Source organism: Agelaius phoeniceus, chromosome 6 (genome assembly GCF_051311805.1).
Source record: "Agelaius phoeniceus isolate bAgePho1 chromosome 6, bAgePho1.hap1, whole genome shotgun sequence".
NCBI classification, from domain to species: Eukaryota; Metazoa; Chordata; class Aves; order Passeriformes; family Icteridae; genus Agelaius; species Agelaius phoeniceus.
Genome location: NC_135270.1, coordinates 11,358,184 through 11,381,945, shown reverse-complemented (window position 1 = coordinate 11,381,945; position 23,762 = coordinate 11,358,184). Strand labels below are relative to the sequence as shown.

General features: G+C 42.3%; 1 protein-coding gene across 1 annotated transcript; it reads right to left on the bottom strand.

The window, feature by feature from the left end:
* Positions 1–495: 495 nt before the first annotated feature.
* On the bottom strand, positions 496–23,668 carry KNL1 (kinetochore scaffold 1). Its single transcript, XM_054634294.2, is given in 27 exon segments — positions 496–1,657; positions 1,755–1,877; positions 2,993–3,111; positions 3,622–3,731; positions 3,856–3,924; positions 4,199–4,299; positions 4,774–4,875; positions 4,985–5,024; positions 5,380–5,448; positions 5,833–5,920; positions 6,729–6,845; positions 7,328–7,418; positions 7,645–7,760; positions 8,762–8,860; positions 8,987–9,054; positions 9,157–9,298; positions 9,655–13,914; positions 18,569–18,621; positions 18,947–18,984; positions 19,487–19,526; positions 19,848–19,903; positions 20,315–20,376; positions 20,571–20,630; positions 20,888–20,927; positions 21,786–21,840; positions 23,456–23,563; positions 23,566–23,668. Coding segments are annotated over 27 exon segments (6,435 nt in total). The 3' UTR covers positions 496–1,551.
* Positions 23,669–23,762: the final 94 nt, after the last annotated feature.

Sequence of the window (23,762 nt, the reverse complement as noted above, 5' to 3'; positions counted from 1 at the left end):
TGTCTAAGCCCCCTTTCTTAAATGTGTGGCTTTAGCTGCTGCTTGGATTCAGTATTTGGAACAATATAATAAACTCCACCAAAAACTCACTTGAGTCTTTAGTTATTGATGCTTTAGTGTGTAAATCCACTGAAAGAAAACAGCCAAAAAGGACAAAAAAAGAGAGGTGGATAATGCTCTTGGAGAACTGCCACAGCACTCTCTGCTAGTTCCTGATGCACAGAGAATGGCCTGGAGAAATTCCAAATTCCAGGTATGGTACCTAAGTTGAGAATGATTTGGGTGCTATCTTCCTAATTAAAATACAATAAATTCTTGTGAAAAGCCAGGATATAGAAAAGTAGCACTAGAAAAGGTAAGGAAAAAAAATGATATTGTGAAAAGCCTTCCCAAGTATTTAACATAATTATTTCAATATTTTGAATTTAATTTAGTATTGGCTTTTCAATCACCAGTTTAAATAGAGCAGCCCATAATCTCCATTTGAAACAGGAAGAGTGATAAATCCAATCTTTATTAAACTTCCACTTTTCAGACAGACAAACTTTGTAAAAAGACAAAATATATAAACACTAAAATACAGGAAAACATTTTAAAATTCAACATATTTTACAGGGTACAAAGATTTGCAGCTGCAGAACTGAGAGCTGAGCCAGGGTTGGTGCTTTGGCTCAGTAACACAGGGTGAGATCAGTTCCAACAGCAAGACCCACATAATACACAAAATTATACACAAAACCAAGCTAGAGCTCACAGCTACTCCCAAGTTTAAGGAGTTCAGTCTCCTCACGAGAATTCCATGGCATTTCAAACTGGGAGAGTGCCCCAGCACCCAGAGATAGTGCTGGACTGAGGCAATGAATAAAGAACTAACTTCTGCCAGGGAATCACAGTGATGGCTCTGAGGCTGTTGCATCCCAAAGTCTGTGGGCAAGCACAGGGATTTTTAGCCTTAATTCCAAAATATTTCTGACTTTGGTTTCTGGGGTGAATTGCTACAGGTTAACTGGTTAATTAATCAGATGCAGGGATAGTGTCTGGCCTGGGAGGGGTGCCAGGCAATGGACAAACACCAGATGTGGTGGGATCTGTTAAATTGTACGTGGTAGTGAAATAATGACAGCAAATGTAAATTCCAGTTGTAATAATTTAGAGAATGCTCATCATTGCTTTTTCCAAGTGCTCTGTAAATGACAAAATTAATGAGGTATGGCAGAAGAATATCCATGCTTGGAATGGCTATCCAATCATGACTATCTGTGCCAGGAATGACCACCAGTGACTGGCAGAAGGTAAAAGCACCTTGAACTTAGAAGGGATCTAGGAATTTCCTTCTTCTCCTCTTTAGACACCCCTGTCCTTGTAAAACTCGTGGCCTGCACCAAGGGTTCTACTTGGTCTAAGCCACAAGGACACCAAATAGGCAGGAATTGTGGAGCTGAGTGGGTGACAACATTCCCATTTCAGGGAGACACAGCTGGAATTCTCATAAGAGCAAACTCACAGACCACCCACTTTGACTGCTTCAGTCCTGCCTGTGGATGCAGCAGATCATCTGGGAGCCTGGAGCAGATTCTGATGGATTGAGGTGACTGCTCTCTGCAGATAGTGGTGACCAGCTGGAACTCTGGAGAGAACTGCAGCAATTTCCTTCTCCCTGGGGAAGATAAAATTATCACACATGTTGGAGAGGATCCTGAGTGTGCAATCCCCCATCCCAGCTTTGGGATGGAGTCACAGCTCTGCCAGCTCACCCGATATCCCCAATGTGGGTCTGGACCCTGAAGGGAAGCACAGCAGATGGGTAATCATGAGAGAGAGCCAGAGTCAACTCAAACTTTGCAAAAGCCACTGAAGAGGAGAACAGAAGCTTCACCCTGTGGAAATAAACACAAAGATCCATGCAAAACAGGAATTAGTGCCAGGAGCAGAAATAAGTGATAAGTGATGCAATATGAGTGATGCAATTATAAGTGATGTCACTGATGGAACAAGCACAGTAACTTCTAAAGAGTTCTAGCACAGACAGGAACTTCAGGAATAAGATAAAAAAGACCCTTCACAATTTATCAACACTTCAGAATGTAAACCCCCAACTTCCCCCACAGAAAAAGTTAATGTACACATAATTGACAGAACCATCCAGAAACTGAGAATAGAGAATAGAGACTAAAAACATGTTTTCTAGTTAACATGAAACATTCCCAGGCAGTTAAGGTTTTCTAATGCTTTAAGTTGGACTGATTTACCTCCAGCTCCATGGGGGTTTTGGCACTCTTGCAAAGGGAGCTACAAAATTAGAATAACCTCTGAAATAGCACCAAGGTAGGCAGAGGAAGTTCATAATTGGGCACCTCTCAATTAAAGATATGGATCAGTAATGGAAGGATGAGGTGAAATTGTATTTGTGTTGTACCACTGGGGCATGCCACAAAATTGGGAAGTAGCAAGGGAAAATGGAAAGTAAAGGAAGTAAACTTCAGTTTCAGTGCATCCCTCCTTCCATGACTGATTCTGCTTGGCTGAGGCAAACACAAGATTAAAAGAAACAAAGCCCTAAGCTACAGGTAAGCTCTTGGCTCTGTTTCCTTTGCATTGCTACAATTTGGCCTCAGTATTTAAGAAAGGCAAGTCAAGCAGGAAAACAGTAAGGAAGGAGAGGCTGTCTGATAGTCCTAAAATCAATGAATCCATGAACAGCCTAATTTCCATGCACTGAGACACTATAGTGCAATTGTATGAAGATAAATTAAATTGTTCTTAAAAATAGTAGCATGAAATGTCACTTTTAAGAAAACCAAATTGAAACTATTTCAGTGTTTTGCTTCTGATTATCTAGAAACTCCCTCTTAAGGCTGCTGTGAGCTCCATCTTATTGAACCAGGGAACATCCTGAGTCAGAAAGGACCCACACAAGGATCATCAAAGTCCAGCTCCTGGCTCTGCACAGGACACCCCAACAATCCCATCACAATTTTCTGAATTTACTCACTCTGTGTCTTTGATATCTGTCTCCAGGAGCTGGAATTTTGCTCCCCACCTCTGCAGAAATTCCAACTCATCTCCCAAGATTCTGCAGCGATTCACCACCAAGGAGATGTCAAAGAGAGCCTGGGGGGGCAATCAGAAAGGAACATCAGCACTCAGGGGGTGACCATGTGATGCTTGAATACATAACTCATCCTAGGAAGTATCAAAAATAAACGTGGTTTAACTGCTACCTCAGTTTGGGTGGAAAAATGAAATTGTACAAGTATAACAAATGTACATTTTTTGCTTTAAACTTGTCCTTTCAGCTTTGCCAACAGCCACACAGCAACACAAAAGTTGGGCTTGGCAATTTAAACCTACATGCTTTAGGAGACAAAATGACCTTCAGCTCAATTTTTCTTTTAAGGCAAAAAAATGTTTTTTAAATAAACTTCAGCTTTTAGGACTCCTGCCTTCAGAGACAGGTATTTCCCCTCACACCTCAGAATATTCCTGAAGCAGATTTTGGTTTGCATTCCTGAAGCTTTCATTAAGGTGCTTTGCTTCTCAGCTCAGCTCTATTTTCTCTGTTGCAGAAAATAATAACTGGATTTTTTTTTCAGAATCTTCTAAGTTTCCCTGGAATGTTACCTGGGGCAAGTAGCACAGTTTGGGACACTTCTTCTGCCAGCATCCCTGACTTTCAATAAACTGGAAGATGAGTTTTTGGACTAAACATGAAGAGGGTGGAGCTTGTTCCTCTGTAACACAAAAGAAAACCAGAAATCTTTGAAAAGCCATTTCATAAAGCGTTAGGAGATGGAGCAAGTCTTCCCAACAAAAGATTAGCAGGGCTGCTACTTTCACAATATTCAGAAATCTCACCATCCAGGAAAGATTCAAAGTCCAGGCTCATGATGCTCCTGGAAGGATGTGCAGCAAAAAACTCATCATCTGAGAAAGGAAATTAAAAAAATTCCAGTTATTTCCATGCTTAGTTCTGGAGTTACAGCTCTCCTCACCTTCAGAAACAGCCATGCATTACACAAATTTCTGAATTTTCATATGAAAAACATATTCAAAGCCACTTCTCTCAGCTTACACACTGTAGTATGTTTTCTATTTCCTACTTCCTTTCAGCAGATCTTTACAAATATGGACATTTTAGGTTTCTATTCTCTAACATTGCAAATTCACAAAACATAAACCTACTTATTATGTGACTCACCTATTGGGGGTCCAAACACAACTGTGAGTGTCACAGAATCGTAAAGGAAATTAAAGACAGCTTGCTGCTCACTCCATTCCATCAGCTCCCATTCAGTGAAGCTGAAAAGGGGAAAAAAAAGCCACCATCATCCCAAGTTTCAACCAACCAACCCAAACAACTTCTGAGGGACAAACATCAGAGTATTAAATGCTCTTGCAGCTCTTTCTACATCATACAGCAATGAAATTTCCCAAGCCAAACAGAGTCTTTAATTCCAAAAAAATATAAGAATCTCTTGGGAATGCAAGCATATTACTATAAATTTAATGTGAATGTCAGTTTGGTGATTGAATCAGAGTTGGATGTAGAAACCCTGAACACAGAGTACCACTGCAAAGCTGCTAATAGAATAACTGCCTCACACATGGAAGTCTTCCAAGGCTTTATTGCCTACCTTAGGCTGCAAGGAGATGGGCATTCCAAGATTTCCCACATCAAATAACAAGGAAAACCAAACCCAAACACATTCCAGTACAAATATGAGCTCCCAGAAACAGCTATTAAAAAATAAAACCTGGAGGTGTTTTCCTTACTCATATTTCTCCAGGATTTCCAGGCAGGCCCTTTCAGTGTTCTTGAGCTTCTCCATCTCAGCCAAATCAAGCTCATCCTCAGCATCCATCTGTGACAGTTCTCTGCAAGGATAAACCAATCTCAGGGGATGTGGGACAGTGCTTAAAAAACAGACCAACCCTCTAAAATCTGAGTGTGCAGCTGATTCTTAAATCCTCCTTGACATCTTACCTCAAAAGTTCCTCTTCTTGGGCTGTGATGCTTTGCAATTCTAAAGTGAAGAGAAAAAAGGAGAGAAAAGGAAAAAAATGAGAGAAAAGAGCAGCACAGGCAGCCTTAATTTGCTGTGCACTCACTCTTCTTATGGAGTTATTGGACAATGAAGTGCTGAATATGATAATCAGCATACACTCCTCAGGTAAACAGTTCTAAATTCCCTTTTTCCAGGGAAAAAACCAGTCCTTTCCATTCTCTAACACCTATGTAACTAGCTCTGTGCAATGCAGGAAAGACAGCAGCAGTGTCTGCATCCCTCTCAGAGTTCATGCAGCAGAGTTGGGGGTGAGCATCCCCCTCCCCAGGTTCTAAAACACCAGACAAAAAGTGCATTCAGCTGGTTCCATTACCTTCCTGGACATTCTGCCCTCCTGCTGTTCCAGCACTGCAGCCAGCTTCCTTTCCACTCCAAAAAGAATCTGTGGGAAAGAAGTGTCAGGTCTGTGCAGAACTTCCAGATTCAATACTTAGAGTTACTTTTGTTTGTTTGTGGGCTCTAGACATCTCAGCACTTCAAAGTTAACTAAAAAAACATACAAAAACATGGAAATGTATCTACCAAAAACCTCAAAAATTTTAACAACAAGCAAGGCTTGTTTTATTGCACTGGTTTAGAGCTGCTACTGTGCAACTGGATTTCTACTCAAGGCATTGGAGAAAAAGAAACCACAGAGCATCATTACACAGTAATGCCAAGTTCTGACTGCAGCTTGTATCAAACAACCACAAACTGACCTTTTAAACAGCAGCTCTGCAGAAAAAAGAGAAAGCAGCATACTGGCCACCTCTTTGGAAACACACACCTGATTCCAGAGCAACCACAGAGCTCTCTGCCTCCTTCATCCATTCATCCACCTTTTCCATTCTTGACTGGAGCTTTCTGTATTGCTCCTAAGATGGGAAAATTGTACTCGAGTCAATGATATTATTTTAAAAGCTGAATTTTTTCTGGGATCACCATGGGGCTCTTTGCTTGTTGATTAATTAAAGCAGTTTGTGAAATTTATTATTATTAGAGGGAAGAGGCAATGGACAAACCATGGGGGAGTAGCCAATAATAAGAAATTACCAAATGCTTATTGAATCTAGAGCTTTGGTACATACACATCTTTGATCCCTGGCACAATGCATTACTTGTGCACTTCCTTTTTATCTGAAGAGAACCCCTGAATGGTTTGGGTTACAAAGGATTTTAAAGATCATCCAATTCCAACCCCCTGCCATGGGCAGGGACACCTTCCACTATCCCAGCTTGCTCCAAGCCCATCCAGCCTGGCCTTGGACACTTCCAGAGATCCAGTGGCAGCCACAGCTTCTGGGCAAACCTGTGCCCACACTCAGCACCCTCAGAGGGAAGAATTTCTTCCTAAATACTTGCTAACACTAGTAACCTACTTACTAACACTGGTCTTGCTACAGTATAAAGAACTCATTTTTGGTGGTGTTTCCCTTAATGCTCCCACTTTTCACTCTGCTAATCACCAAAACTCTTGGGCAGAAAGTTCCTACAGTGTAACTGCAAGAATGTCACTGTCCCAGTGTTATATCTGCATATAAATAAAAGGGAAATGTATTCATAAGAAAGAAACTTCCATGAAAGTACACACTACAATAATTAAGCTCCTACACATTTAAAGACAAGAAATGTGGTAGAAGTGATTTTTTAAAGGTAAATGCCTGCAGCCCTGTGGCTCCTTACCTCAGCACTCTGCAGCAATTTCCTGTACAATGTCTCCTTCTCATTGTGAGACAAGATTTTAGCCTCCTTGGTGAAACAGGACTTCATCTTGTTCAGTTCTGCTCCAAACTTACTCAGCTGTGATGAATGGAAAATACAGAAGAGAAAGTGATTGGAAATATAATCCTTCCTGACTCTAGCTCAGCACCCAACCTCAGTGACATCCCCATGCCAAACTAACAATGAATTATGAAAAATACTGTGTCTCTAAACAATTTAGACTTTATTTTCAAGGAATAGATCTTTATTCTTGGCATTAGAACCACAGAATACAAAAATCTCTTGATCCACCTTCTCAGTTCTTGTGGGATACTTCTATAAATTTTCTGGGTTTTCTATGCAGGTGGGTCACTTCTTTTCCCTTTAATATATTTCAAAGGACACACTTCCTTGCATTCTCCTGACATGCTGTAAATTCTTAGCAGGTTTCCAATGAGAAAATATTTTGCCTTGTTTCACCTGCTGTTATTTTGTGACCATTCTGGTTCTTATGTGATGTGAATAAATCAATTAACCTCACTTCTTCATTACACACAAACATTCTCTCCATGCAGCATTACCTCTTCATCAGTGCAGGTTCTCATTACTTCCCACAAACTCCTGATCACGTTCACCAGGGGCTGATCCAGGATAGTCACATGTGGTTTTAACCTGAAATATGGGGGGAAAAAAGTTGAAAGTCTTGCAGCAATTTCACTGACCACATAAAACAGCACGGTGATACTTACACAATTCATTTCTAAATCTGTAATAAACTACTAACTATATTTTCATTTTTCCTGTATGTAATGTAGTAACTTTCTTCAGACCATTTCCATGCACCCAGACATGAAAAAATGGAATTATTGATAAACTGTGTGACTGGAAAAGCACTCACTCCACTATTTTCTGAGACAGGTCCTGGCAATCCTCCTCGTAAATCCTCAGCTTGGGCCGGTGAACGTACTGGCTGTAGATGAGATCTTCTGCAGTGGGAGGTGCACTGACTGCACACTGAGGGAAAACACAGGAAAAGTAGGAAGAAAAAGAAGAAAAAAAAATCCATCTTTTTCAGAAATAGTAACTTCCAGTCATTTCAATTCTGCTTTCACAACTTGTCTTTCCTCACACCAGAACACAGGCTTCCTTTTGGGATATGTGCCTCATCATTAGAGCTTAAAACAATGAAATTAAATATTACTGAAAGAGGTCTTCCTTTTAGATGAAGACTTGAAAATATTATATGTTATGCAGATAAAAGAGTGCTCCCCAACAAAGCAATGCTTAATTCAAAGTCATGCTTAATTCAGAATTAAAGCCCCCAAGCCTTAGGGAAGCTTTATGGAGCTTTATTCCTCAAATAACTATGAGGGGGGTATTTCAGCAAGCTGCCTGTATAGTAAAGCTCAAAAATCACTGACATTAATTATTTCCACTCCTTCACAGAAAGTTTTCAGGGACTTTTGTGGGGGTGGTGTCTGTTTTGTATCAGTCACTAATCCACAGTAGCAGTGTTATTAAGCCTGATGAATACTTAGAGACAACTCAGTAGGAATACATTTGTAAATTAAACTGTAACTAAGCTAGGAGAGTATTTTAAATAAAGAATAGAAAGGATTTAGAAGGCAGACTTCTGTTCTGTATTTCTTCCCCTTTCTTCAGGTGAGGGAATAGAAGTAGCAATATCATAGTGAAGCATTTCTAAAGGAGAGAGTAGAACAGGCAGGAGGAGCTCAGAGTAGCTACAGGCAGTAGTGGCTGATGGACACAGTGAGAAGATAAAGTGAAAAGGTCAGACTGAGCTTCTAATTCTTTCAAATTCATTGTCCTTAAAACAAATTTTAAAAGCAAGAATTAGCATATTTATCCAAGAACAGTAATCCTGAATAGATGGTATTTGGTGAGGAGATGGAAATCTGTTCTGGTTTTCGTTTAAAGATGTCTGAGTTGCTAAAATTTAAAACCCAAACCAACAAAGGAGTATTATCTAAGGTCGGTTATATTGTTCCACTCACACTGGCTGGAAGCTGGCTGTGCCTGGGCTTCTGAATCACAACATGCACTTGAAGAAGGGTAAAAAACTCCCCAACTGTGATAGCACCACTCTGAAATTTCTGTGCATTTGAGGAAAAACATACAGGTAAGTCCATTTTTCAAGACAGCATGCTCACTAGTGTATAAACACAGGAGGTTTTTTCCTGTTAGGACAGGAAATTGCTGTCTTCCAGCCCTGTCCATACCTCCCATAAATTTTCTTCACAAATGCTGTCCGTGAGAAGCTGGGATTCCACCTGGCTGCTGCGCTGGACTGGGAAAACAAAACAGAAAGGGGAAATACTGGTGGGTTAATAACATCCTTTCAGGGCAAAGAACACAGGGTTTGGGACTCTTATCACAAATGGTCTCTTACTTGTGGACTCTATGTCAGCCTTGACAGAATCCAGGGAGCTGCTGGTGCTGGCATGGGGACACCCAGGGCTTTTAGCTGAGAGATTTGGAGGCTCTCCAGCTTCCTCAGCTTCTGCTTGGTCCTGGGGCACATCAAAAGTCACCTGTTATTAACAAATTAAAAAAAAAATATTAATGTAGTTCTAGAAGACAACCTAACTGGATCAGTGGTTTATTGTAGCTGTTCCTTGAAAGGATTAAAGGGATACTATGCAGAGAATGGTTTAAAATTGGCAAATCCCTCATTCTGCCTGTTTTGCCTGGAACAGGACTGTTGCACACACCAACCTGATTCTTCTGGCTTGGCAAAAAAATGAAAACCAGAGGGAATCACACAGGAAAATGACAGCAAACTGGTGGTTATGAAAAACAAGAACACCTACTAACAGATCCACTTACAGCCCCAAAACTTAAGCCCTGGTGGTGTTCCCATATCCTTACAGTGAGGGACCAAGCTCACCTCCAAGTCTTGAGAGGCCCCAGCATCCACATATTGATCCCTCTTGGCCTTCTTTGGGCTTTGACCATCCTCCTCAGTTTGTCCTAAAGCTCTTTTCATGTTGCAAGCTTTTGTCCCTTCAAATGGATCCTTTTCAGAGTGGGGGATTTGTTTCTGATTTTTATCATCCCAAGCATTTTCCATGAGTTCGGAGCTGACAGATTCATTGGAATCCATTTCCTCCAGGCACACAGGGAGAAATTCTTCTGCTATGAACTGAAAAGGACTGAAGTTCTGCCTGCTGGACTTGTTACCTGGGGTTTCACTGGTGTTTGCTGGAACTGGGGCTTCTACTCTCTCTGATTTTGTATTTATGTCCTGTGCACTGGAAACACGATTTCTCTTGTTTGGTAATTTAGGCTGGAATATACCCAGAGGGATATTGATTCCTGGATATTTATCCTTTGGTGCCATCCCTATGGGATCAGCTCCAGATTCCAGACCTGTGTTTTCCTGCTTTTTGGGCTCAAAGAAGTTATTTGCTTCACTGACAGTGTTTTTTCCCAACCTCAGGGTATCCTCTGGCTGAGCTGAGGAACTGGGCAACTGGTCAGAAGAAGCAGTTTTGGAAACAGAAATAGATTTCCTTGTCAAACCCATCAGTTTTGAACAAACACCTATAATACCTGAAGCTGCTGGTGGAAGAGTGGCTTGTGTCTGATCCCCTGAACTGTCAGTGACCAAAGGCTGCCTCGTTTGTTCAGAGTTTATTTGGAAATCTTTTGGAGACGCCTCCCCTTCAGCTGACAGCTCCTCATTTTTCTTGGATTCCTTGTTAGCAGCTGGAAGGAGGTTTGCTCCAGCCAAGCCCAAATCTGAATCTCCAGGCTGAGATGAATCCTCTTCCATTAGCTGGTTTCTCTGAGTACCAGGGGCATCTGGATGACCCTTCCAAGGATCTGATCCCTGCATGGGAAAGGCAACACAGGATCGCAAACTGCCACTTTCTTCCCTGTGATCCACAGGGCCCTTACTTGGGAACTCCAAAGATACTCCCTTTGACTGCAGTTTTTCTGGTGGTGTGAGATCCTGCTCCCTGCTCACAGGGACAGGATTATCTGTGGGAAGGCCTTGATCATGTGGTGCTCCCACATCCATAGTACTTTCCTGAAAGGAGACAGAATAAATGGAATGTGGTGTTGTGCCACTGGGGACCTGTGTAGCTCCTTTCTCACTCGGAAATGCTGGGACTGATGAGGCAGAAGAGGAAAGAGGTTTTGTGGCATATTGTGAGGAATCCATTTCACCTCTGCAGGGCACCAGCCTGCCATGCATGTGCTGTGGTGGCTGCTGGGTGTTTGTGTGGGGCACCTGCTGGGCCTCAAACCCGCAGATGTTCTTACTGACAGCAACAGTGTGGGATGCAGTGATGTCCATGTCCTCCTGGTCATGGGCAAACACAATGGTTTTGTCAGCAGGAATGGCTGGGATGGGCTGTCTGTGCCAGCCTGTGTGAGTTGTGGTGATCTCCATGTCCTCAGCCAGAGGAAAACTGATGGTTCTGCCACCTGCAGCCTCCTGCCTGCCCTGCTCCGCCGGCGTTGTCGTGGTGACCCCTGTTTCCAAGGACATTCTTTCATTTCCACCTTGACCAAAGCATCCAGGTGCTGCTTTGTTTTGTGACAAAACTGTGACAGTGTGAACTGGAACCATCACCACACTGCTGCCAGTCATGTCCATGTTTTCACCATGGGGAAACACAACAGACTTTTCTCCAAAGAAAGATAACTGGGAACTTTCCTTGGGTGCCTCAGATGTCCTGGCCCACACTGGTTCTTGTGCACCCCTCTGGAGCAGCCCAGGAGCCAAGGGAAGAGTTTTTAAATCCTGTCTTGAAGAACCTGTTTTACCCATGGAAAAATGTCTGTCAGAGTCTCCTTGGGTTGGCAATACTTTGCTTACTGCCCTCACAGGCTGAGGTTTCTCTTGCCTCTCTGACTTTTGGCCCTCTGCATTTATTCCTATTACTGTCCCAGACTGTTCATTTCCTCTCATTCCAGAGGGAGCAGGATTGTTATTAAAAGCAAATGAACCACTTGGAGCCACAGCAGTAACAATTTGCTTGTTGGTGCTCATTTTCAAGTCCCCACATTCCATTGCTGCAGTTTGACTCACGATATCCACACCACGATGACTGGAAAGTGGGAAGGGCTGGTTTTGCAGCTGCTTGGATACTGCAGTGTTTTGATTATCATTATTGGATCCTTGTTCTGTGTTAATAGGAGCAATCTCAAAGGCAGCAGGATGAGCTTTGGTTATGTCCATGCTTTGATCACCTAAAAACAAGCCTGTTGTGTCATTTGTGCAGAAATCTGAGGGGCTTGGAGGGTTTTTTCCCAGAGGCTGTGACCCAACTTCTTGGCTTTGCAAAGACAGGGATGCACCAGTGTTGGTGACAACATTCTCAGGGACTCCTCTGTTTTGCTCTTGTAGCAGACACGTGCTCTTGGCACAGGAACTCAGACCACTTGCCTGGAAGTTGGTTTTTCCAAGCTTCTTATCAACCATTACCATCTGAAGATCTTGAGCATTCCTCTCCATAGCCTGGCTCCTTTTAATATTCCTATCAATACTCCTCACTTCAACATTTTCCTTGTCCATATCCACAGAATATGCAGATATGTCACCCTCAGTGACATCTTTGCTCTGGTTCTTTCTTGGAATGATTTTACAGGGCATTTGTTTTGTCTCTGCTGTTATCCCACTGCTTTGACCATCAAAGAAAACAGTGTGGCATCTTGTTATTTCCATTTCTTCCTGCTCAGCTACATTGGAAGACACAGATCTGTTGCCCAGGAAATGAGGTTTGCACGTGACAGAGGTGAACACTGCAGTGGGATGCTCATTATCAACATTCTCTCCACCATCCTTAACAAACGTTTTAGCCAAGTCCATATCTTCCCCTCCAAATATTACTGTCTTCTCACCTGAAAAAACAAGCTGGGGGTTTGCAGAGGGATCAGACCTGCTCTTCAGAACACCACCAGCCACAAAATGTGTATATGAGCCAAACCCAGAGCTGGCTGCAGCAGGACCACAAGCTTGAGACACATTTTCCATTTGTCCACCTGAGGCTGAAGGCAGTTCAAGGGCACTGTTTTTATAGGGCCCAGCAGCAGGATTATCTCCAGGTGCCAGACCCTTTGGGATGTCACCACATGCCAGGGATCTGCTCCCTGCCAGCGGAGGGTTGGTACTCACTGGCTTTTCACAGGTTTTATGGCATGAACTGCTCTGTTCTGTGGTGCTGGCCTCATAGATGATGTCTGTGTAATTCCCAGTCATTTCCATGTCATCACACTTGGAAAACACAATGGTTTTGTCCCCTCGGAAGATGGTCTCAGATGAAACAGATCCCTGGATGGCAGCCAATGCCCCGGCCTCCTGCTTCCCAGCTCGCAGCACTGGCGGCTCTCCTCTGCCTTCAGCACTTGCTGCTTTTCTGTCTGCACAAAGCTGAGGGTCCTGCTGAACATTTAGGCTAGGATTAGATGCTCTCCCGAACACAGAATTATCTAACTCTGTGGGTGGGAAATCCTTTTGGAAGTTGAGCCTTTGGTTCCCGACAGTGGAGAGGGCAAAGGACACCTTTGCAGTGTGACTGGTTGTGACGTCCATGCCCTCGTCTGCAAAAGCCTGGGTAACATCCCCACACTCCCACTGCTCTGCTGGAACCTCACTGACGCCAGGGAATGGAATTTTAACATCAGCTGCCTCACATTTTGTCATCTCCATCCCACCTTCTCGGCCTCGAAACACTCTTGTCACATTGCAGGTGTCCAGCGGCTCATGGGAATAGCCAAATTCCCCAGACAGCTGTGTCACATCTCCCGAGCCTTGGGAAGGGACACAGCAAACATTGTCCTTGTCAGCTCCCTCAGCAGGATTGTTTGACTTCAGTCTCAGCAGAAATTCATTGAAATCTATTTTTTTCACAGTAGTGGCTTCTTCCTTCTGTTCCAAAGACGGGCCCGGATGGTTTGTGGAGTCAGAGAGCAAACTCAATTCCTTGCTGGTTTCTGCCTTCCCCTGGCTGGAGTTTAACTTAGCCAGGAAGGAGCTGAAGTCTATTTTCTCGGTTCTGTCGGGCTGGTGGGTGCTGAGGTTCCGTGAGATCATGGCTGTGTGACTGGCTGTCATCTCCATCTCATTCTCCTCCGAGAACAGGAGGGTGGTGTCCTGCTTGTCCATCCTTGGAGCAGCCTGGTCCACGTCATGCCACTGAAAAACAACAAAAAAAGGAGAATTCAGTGATTCTGAGAATCACAGAATTCTGGCACTCAAAACAAATGATCAATGGTTTATTCTATTTAAAACAGAAGTCAGCTAATGTTGATTAATGTAATGACCTAAGGTTTTAGCTCTATAAGCCTTTTCTTAAAAAAACCAACCTGTTAATTTCAGGCCTCCCTGATAAGCAGTAACATATTTGAGGAAAGGGCAATGACTAAATTATGCAAATATATAACATTTAAATGGCTTTTAACAAAACAATGTGTCTCATCTTACACCTCACATCTAACCACATCTTAGCAAGCACAGACCTCTTACTGAGGCTTATGGATCAGTATTTTCTGATATTTCTCTACAACATGATTTCCACCTTTTATTTCCACCAGTTTATTGTCCACCTGCTCCAAAGCAGCAGCACCATGCTGGATGTTTCAAAAGACTTTTTCACCACTGATAAGGGAGATTTTAGCCTCTTGAACAGAAAGCGCTTACAGTTTTATAGCAGTGGGGGGAAATTGTAATGAGATATATTATATTTTATCAAGCATAATGAATATATTTGTTACCAGATGATAAATTGTCTATACCTGGTGAATTATCACAATGCTTGTTCTCCAAAAACTACTGGCCTGGAACTGCTCAATTCCCATTGTGTAAGAAGGAGAACTTTAAAAACTTTGTCATCAGTGGTGGTCACTTTATACACAGGAAGATCAAGAGATGTGGCCTAAGGATAGAACCTTGCAGTATAATAAATATTGCAATTTATGTTGTTTCATAGAATGGAAAGTAAGTGGGATTAAATTCCTTGTACACTTGAAAAGGAAAAGAAGGCAAAGGGTTAAAAGAGGTGCTTAAAGTGCAGGCAAGAAGAGCAGGAGGATGATTTAGAGCTGATGGTTGCTCTGTGGCAAAGAATAAAGGGGGTGAATCATGAATCACCAGGGAATACAGTTAGACACATAAGTGAGTCTTGGAAAAGCGGACTGGAACAGAGAGAACGTTTTAGGGGATAGGAGGATTTTGGTCCAGTTGTAGGACAGGCTAGAAGGCAGCAAGGAGATGTTGGGAGAGATGCCAGGGAAGTTCTGATAACCCCCCTCCAGCAGGTGGTTGGGAATTATTGTCCAGTAATCTTGTTTTTAATAGTGGATTTAACGTCATGGAGAAAGGTGGCAGGAGTTTAAAGGGAAAATCTGGACAGAGCTGCTGAAGTGTTTGAAACTATAACTAGGACTCAGGACCCCTCTAACTGAGAAACAAAGTATATAAAATATAAATATAAATAAATATATAATATAAAAATATATAAAGTATAAAGTATACTTATTAACTTGTAGTAATTAGTGGCTGAAGTATATCTGGCAATTTGCATTGTGATAATCAGTGTCTGAAATGTATTTGGCACTTTGTGCTGTGATAGTTGATAGCTGAAATGTATTTGGCAATTTGTAAAAAATGGGGACACTGGAAAAGGGAGTGTCCCCAAGCTAGGCAAATCAAACAAAGAACCTAAACCAGGATTTTCAAGCCATCAAGCCCAAGACCTTAAGTGAAAATGAAAAATCCCCCTAAAGGAACCAGGGGAATCATCCTTAGCTGAGTCCTGGTTACATTATGCAATGAATGAATGAAAAGGTAAATTTTTTAATTGATACAGAAACAACTTATTCAGTATGGAATATATGCAGAGGAAAACTTAGCTCAGAACCTGTAAGTGTTGTGGGGGCAATAGGGAGGAAAGAGAACAGGCCTTTTTTACAATGATTACTATTTAAATTAATAAAACAGTGGGGGAAAACACCAGTCTGTATACTCCTGGATGCTCAATCCCCTTGCTGGGGAGAGATTAATTGGGAAAATTGGATGTTCAAATAACTTTCTAGGATGGACAAATACAAATTGAAACATCAGAATCAAAAGCCATCATGGCAAAGATTTTTATGTTATAGGACTAAGAAGAGCTGGACAAAATGCCAGAGGAGGCACAGAATGCTGTAACCCTGCTGGTATGGGCAACTGAGATGCCTGGATGATCAAAGGTGGCCAAACTGGTGAGGATTACTCTCAAACCTGAAGCCAGACTGGTAAAGCAAAACCAATATCCTATTAAGTCGGAGGCATGGGGAAGCTGGAGAGACTTATAAAGAAATTTTAGAATAGTGAAAGAATATGAATCAGAATATAATACATCAATATTATCAGTTATAGACTTAAGATTTAAGGGCCATTAATGAAAAGTTCCTGATATTCATCCAGTTGTAGCTAATCTGTACACACTCTTGACAGCAAATAAAAGTATTCTGGAAAGTATTCTGCCAGCAATCAAGACTGAAAGTAAGTGACTCAATGCTACTGTAAGTCTGCTACATTTCTTAGAACTGTCTGGATACAGGGTGTCAGAGAAAATAGCACAAATAAGCAAAGAAGCAGTAACATACTTTAGTTTTAAGATCTTGCAGGAAAAAAAAGAAGCTTGGGAAGCAGCTGAAAAGAAGCCATTTGCCAGACTCCAGAGCCAAGGACTATGAACCTCCTTATGTATGGCTGGATGGTGTCACTTATGGATTGCAATTATGGGGTACTGGCAAAACCCTTGCATGGCCCTCCACCAAAAATACTTGTTTTGGACCCCTGAGAGCCAGAGCACCTGAAAAACCCTGAAAGAACCTTAATGCCAACCCCTGCACTGAGAGCCTCAGTCTTGAACCAAACCATTTGAGTTATATCTGTGCATGAAAGGATTTACCTGGCACTGGGGGAATTGGCTGGTGTTTGGGATCATGGAAGCAGCCTGTCCAAACAATTGGACAGTGCAAGGGAAGGTGACCCAGATACCTGAGAGCAGTGGTAGCTACAGAGAAGCACAAAAGCTGATATGTGTCCCCCCATGGGCACAGCTGGTTTGGAGCCAAAAGGAGGACATTGGATATTGCCAGCAGGATGTCCTTGTAAAGCCCATCAGTTTGGAGACTCCCCAGTTAATACAGGGAATCAATTAGCTGACAGAACAGCAAGAGAAGTTACTGAAAAAGGTATCCTTGCACTAATACCTAGCAAAAAATTGAATGTCTGGGAACAAAAACCAAACCAGGACAGGCAATTAGCCCCACTATTGGAAGCCACGGAAAATCCCAGCAAGTGATTAGTAAATTCATGTAGGTGAGTAATTGTACCTCCAAATTAATGTATAAGATAACAGAACTAAAACCATCAAGAAACACTTCAGGAAATAGAAAATACAGTAGCTAATGTATAAAGGAATTTAGTAAGCACAAAGATGACCAAAATTAAGATCATTAAATTGAAAAATAAGTAATTTGATTTCCACAATAATTTGTTTTCCTTTCCAAGGAAGGAAGGCCACCTCCAAGGCTAGTAAAACAGAGCAATTTACCAGGTAATTATTGGCAAACTGAATTTGCAGAACTGCCCAGGCAGAATGAGGGGGGCTGGTACATTTTAGTATTTTGGTACTTTCTCTAGATGGCCAGAAACTTTCCCATGCCACACCAACAAGGCAAGGGAAGCCACAAAATTTTACTGAAATTAACATAATAGTATTAAAATTGACTCTTGTAAGTTTTACAAGGTACATTGTTACCAGCAATTCACTGGGACCAGACTCGCCTGTACATCCTTTCAAACCAGAAGATCTGGCGTTCATCAGAACCTGGAGTTTTGGACCAACCCAGGAGAAGTGGAAGGGACCATATCAAGTCCTCCTGGTGACCTACACTGCACTCAGAGTGGAAGGAATTGAACCCTGAGCTCATCACATGTGGGTAACACAAGAACCACACATTAAACAGCAAGACTGACTCACACTGTGGAGTTTTTATGCAGATATAAAATCCTATTGTTTTAGGATAGGATATGATTTTCTAGGGAAGTATTGTTTATTACATCCAGAGGAAAATGATAAATAATTACATATTTACAATAATAATATAAACTATATTAATTTCTTGGAAGGAAAGTGTAGTCTTAAAGTTAGTGCAAGATTTTGGCAAATTACAGAATGTAACTTCGATAACATGAGACCTTACAAAGCAGATTAGCTTTAGAGCTATTACTGTTACACAAACATGAAATATGTAGTTATTTAAATTTAAACAATAATTCTTGTTGTGTGCACATTCCAAATGTGACTGCTAAATCAGATGATCAAATAAGATAAGAACTGGTTGCTGCATCTAGCAGAGAATTAAAGGCAGAATTAGAAAGTAACTGGTGAAATAAAATATTTAAAGTATTTTTATTTTCTCTGACTGGTTAGTTGGCCTTACTTTTGCAAAATATAATTGTGATCAGATGAATATCTGATTATTGTACTTGCCTTAAAAACTTATATTAGTAAAAAAAATAAGGGAGGCTCATGAAGGCTTGCAAAGCAGACAAGAATGGAGGAACTACTGCTTTACTGAGAAGTTGTAAAGGAATTTCAGAAGCAAGAGTTATTTATGTTGCAGTCCAATGACTATCAGATTAGGATACACTTCAAAACATAGAATACTCAGTTTGAAGAGAATTTTATGTGAATACAAAGGCAGTTAACATTTTTAATCTTTACTACACAAATTCTTGTGATGTATTTTGGACACTGGTTTTTCAGCACCAAAAAATTACAGCCTTCACATACCTCAATCTGGTGTCCCAAGGCCTGGATGGGGGCATGAAGCAAAGTGTTCATCCCTGTGGAAAGAAAGGGAATACTCCAGTTTTTGTGCTGTTTACTTATTATTTTATCCACTGAGCTGAAGCTCAATGCTCTGAATAAATAAACACAATTAAACCCAAATATATTTTGAAAAATATTTTCATTACTCCTTCAGCACCTCGAAGGGCCACCCAGACTTCCACAACAGGATCCTTGTAAACAACTCCAAGGGACAAAGCCCATCCAGAGTGAGCTCTCCCAAGGCACGGAGACTGCTCTAGGCACAATAAAATTTCTTAAACATAATCAATAGCTTTAAATAAACAGTCATTTAGTTATTAAATCTGTTCTCAAACTCACCAGTGATCTCACATGGAACAGCCCCAGGGTCTTCATTCCTACAAAAGGTGGGTTTGAGAAACAGTTTGTTAAAAGGTTTCAAAGGGAAGCCTTGACCTGTAAACTGAAGAGGCAGAGAATTGTGCTGCACAGAATTCCAAATTCCATGGCAGAGCTCATGTGGATCTGGGCAGCAGGTACCAGACACTGCTTATCTGTCTTCAATATATTCTAATTTGATCACAATCTTATCTTTCCCATGAAATTATCTATTATGCCACAAACCACTGTTCAACATACAGCGGTATTTTAATTTTTAAATGACAAGAAAGATTAATTCTTTATTTTTCATAGATCTATGGCTCTGTGAAATTCCCCTTCTCACATACAAAGTGTCTTATCTGTTATTCTACCATGAAGTGTTTTTAATTTTACAGATCCCACCACTGTGCTTTATCTACAAGAGCTTTGAGGCCAGACTAATGTTTCATCTTTTTCTGAGGAAAACACTTGGTAATAAACATTGAATAATAACAAATATCTATCAGACATGATACTTACTGATTAGTCAAGGTATCATCCTTGTCATTTGCTGAACACCCTAAAAATAAGAAAATGACAACATTACAATGTGAGAAGCATGATCATAGTTGTACTTGATTATCTTAAAGGTTTTGCCCAACCCACACAATTCTGACTCAGTATGAGACAAGAGTGAAGTGCACAGAAAACAATGTTCTGAAGTTCTCACTCCTGATGTGTCTTCTCAAGACAAGAACTCTGTGACTAAGGAGTTTTCAGCCAGGCCAGGACAAAGAGCTGACCACGTTGTTCCTTCCCCGGATGGAAAAGTTCTGATTTCTTAAATTCAAGCTAAAATCTTGTTGCTCATAGCTGTCAGAAAAAGAAAAAGGAGTTTTACCTGTATTCTCTGTCTCTGATGTGCCATTCTTAAGATCTCGCTGGAAGACTCTGCAGCTAAGAACAAAACCACCAGTTTTTAAAAACACAAAACCATCTCTAAAAGCAAATTTAAAAAAAAAAATCAGCACTAATTTATATACATTATATATGTTCTGAAACGAGATATCAAAAGCCAGAAATGTACTGAACCCAGCTGTAATTTTCAGGGAGAAGATGCCGTTATGACATTTAAGATGCATGAATGGAAAACAAAAGTTCCTAACTGGATGAATTTCACTGAACTGGACTTTTTTTCAGGCAGGAAAATGAATAATGGCTCTCAGGGTTTGACCCAACTGGATATAACAATCTTCCTGCTGCTTGCAGCCATTTGTGAATACTCAGTGAGGACACTTTCAGGGGGAAGGGATGTTACTCCCTGCGTTTTCTGGCTGAGGAAGGGGTGTGGGTGTGCAGCTCCCTCACTTGATGGTGCTGGCGAAGCTGACCCTGCGCGAGCTCCTCCTGCGCCTCTCTACGTGGATGTCCTGCCAACAAAAAACACAACAGCTTGCTACCCACGACAGGCACAGCTCCCCAGGGAACACAAAACCAAACAAAAGCGCTGTATGAATGTTATTATCAAAAATGGTGCATTAAAACCACCCGTGTTATTACAGTGACACAGCTGAATCAGGAAAACACTGAGGGGGATTGGTAGGAAAGGGCATGGTAGACCCACCTCTGTCATTTCATTCCCATTTCCCAGATCATCCAGAGGATTTCGTGGAGCCTTTAAAATCTGAAAGAAAATGCAGAAAATTTTGAAAGAAAATGCAGCTGAGAGTCCAGCTGCCGCTCCAAGAGCTGCTTTCTTGGCTGAAGAGAGTTTCTAAGAGCCAGCAGTGCCCCAGTCAATCCTCTCAGGACTGACAGTCAATCCTCTCAGGACTGACAGGATCTTTTGGAATGCTTTTCTTCAAGCTCCTCTGTCAGCTTCCCTTGGCTCCTTTCCCCCCTCACACAGTTTTATTTTGAGGAATACTGAAGGTTACTCACGGAGGACAGTCGCTTCCTTCTGATGTGCTCTGTGTTATCCCTGCAGGGCAAAAAGGGAAACAGGTATCAATACCTAAAGTTTTTAGCTTTTATGTATTTTTCATGTATTTGTAGCTTTGTAGACTGTTAAATGCCTCAATGTAACTTCCAGTACTTTCCCACCTTTCATTCCCACAGGGAACAGGCCCTTATTGACACATTCCTAAATTTTTTTTTTGTCTTGCCTGTTACTTCTCCAAGGACATTTTTATTTTGCACCCCACGTAATGACTGGCATAATAAAGGCAGGGTAGAAGGGCAGAACCCATCAGGGAGATTACCTAACCACCTGCTCCTCCAATTAGACAATATTGGCCAGACACTCTAATTGCTCCATCTTATAAATTGCAATGATCTAATCTGGGGCACTGTTTTACACCACCTTATGTACCTGAAGGCTCCCAAGTAAAGTTTTGCTTTTATAGTATCATTATATGGCCTGGAAAAGTTTGTGTTCTATTTCCAGGCATCAGTATGAAGGCCACAAAATTGCACCAAGGTACGTTTTCTGAATGGTCCTGCCACAGTTTTGAGGTTAATAAATTGATTTCTCTGTTATTTTTACAAGTGTGAAATTAAATAAACAACGTGCTTGGAACAGATTGATCATTTTAGCACTGGTTCCCAGGATAAGCTTTGGAAAACTCAGCAGATTGCCCTCCCAGTCCCATGGTCAGTTCATCTCCTGACAACCCACCACTATGAAATCCCCTCACCAAACACCAAAGAAACTCCCTGGTCTTCATCACAATGGAAAACACATTTCATTCAAGGGATGTTGAAGTGCATTACAAAAGGTTTTGCCTCTAAAGGGCAATATTTTATGCCACAGTAAAATTCTTAGAGGGTTACAACTCACATTTCCATGTTAGGGTCTGTGTAAATCTTGTCCATTGCTGAAGGATAAGCTTTTCCTATAAAATACAGCACCAAAATACAAAACCATTAATGAGCCTCAGTAGGAAAACTGCATAAACCCTATAAACTGCTATTAGCTTTTGATGCTGTGTTTTTTCTGTGTTTTTCCCTCTCCATCCTTCTCTAGTCACAGAAATGCTCTGAAGTACAACAGGCCTCTCAAGTCAACGTTCTCCTGTTGTACTCACATTAGAGATACATTTCCTATTGTATATCATGTTAGAAAACAGCTGTGCTAACAATTTAAGTATTACTGGTTATTTTATTTAAAGTTAAGATTCTGGTAAATGCTGGGAGATAAATGATCAAACCTTATCCTAGACAATGTTTGCTCTGACACATCCAAGACATTTTCCCTCTCGCTCTAAACTGAGTTTCTGGTATTTCAGCTTGTGCCTGTTGCATTTTGTTCCTTCTCTAGATACAACCAGAAGAGCATGGCTCAATTCTCTTAAAACCCTCCTGAAAGGAATAAGAGGAATGTGTTTTTACAAACTATGAGTCTGCCTAAGCCAGAGAATTAGAGATGAGTTAAGCAACAGGAGAATGTTACTTATTGACACAAACTGCTCCTTATCCAAGGTGCTGCTAAATTCCTGGACTTGGGGAAAAAGAACAAATATACAAAGAAAATGAGGGGACCAGGGTGCACATTAGAAGAGGGTCTGTATTAGGCAATTCAGGAAGTCTCTATCTCTCAAGTACCTCAGGCAATGGGGAAAGGTAACTCGGGATAAAAAGGATGCTGCATTCTCCAGCAATTTGAGAGACCCCATGGAAAATGGCCTATTCCCTCTCTCTTTATTCATGAATAAAGTGACTCCTCTGTCTCCTTTCTAGACATAAACCTCATGAACTAATTTTCCCAATGCAGGGAACAATTCCTTCCCGATATCCCATCGAAACCCACCGTCGGCCAGGCTGAACACACAAAGAAGGGAAGGACAGGGAAGATCGCTATGAGAGATAAGCCAGGAGCTATAAAAGCCCTGATCACTCTGCTATTTGGGATATTTATCTGAAATTCATTTCCCAAACACTTTCCTTAACTGTTCTTCTCTAATCCTGCTTCAAAGTCCGCTACAATCCTTGAGGGCCGAGCTGCGAGCTGTGCTGATGAAGACACCCCCACACACACTTTTTATTCCCCCGTTTGACTCTGCGAACACGGGAATGGCTCCATAACACTTCAGTCCACCCCTGTCGCCCATCCCGCCCCTCCTCGGCCTTTTCCCCATAGGATAAACCCATATAATCTCTTTTTCCGTCTCTTTTTGTTCCCGCGCCTTCGCTTTAGAGCCCACACAGCCCAGGCGCCAATCACTCATCGATCACAAACGCCGCATTAATCACCTCTGCATTAATTACACCACATTAACGCCTTCCCCAGACATTAATTACCGCCCTTATCGGGGGGTTCCCCACACGCTCCGCGCCCACCGCAGGTGGCACCGCCTCAGCCCCGCTTCCACCCCGCCGCTCCCGGGGCAGCGCCGCCCGCCTTCTCCCGCGCTCCTTCCCCGCAGCGCCCGCCCGGCCCTGGCCCCTTGCAACGGCGGCCGCCGCTCCCGCGCCGCCTCTCCTCCGAAGGGACCGCTCGGCCGCTCTTACCTCCCGCTCGAGGCCCCCCGCTCCCGAATCCCGGTTTCCGGGTCCCCGGCCCCGGTTCCCGCTCCCCGGCCGCCGCCGCCCCGTTCAAATCCAACCGCCCGCCCCGCGCCGTGACGACACATTGGCGCCGTACAGGACGGCTGCCCCCTTGTGCCGTACAACATGGCGCCCCCTTGTGCCGTACAACATGGCGGGTCGCCCCGCTGCTGCCATTTCGGTGTCTCGCGCGGCCCGCACGCCCGCAGATGCGGTGACGGGGGTGGCACGGTACCGCACCGGCTCTGCAGGATGCTCGGTTGCGGCGTGG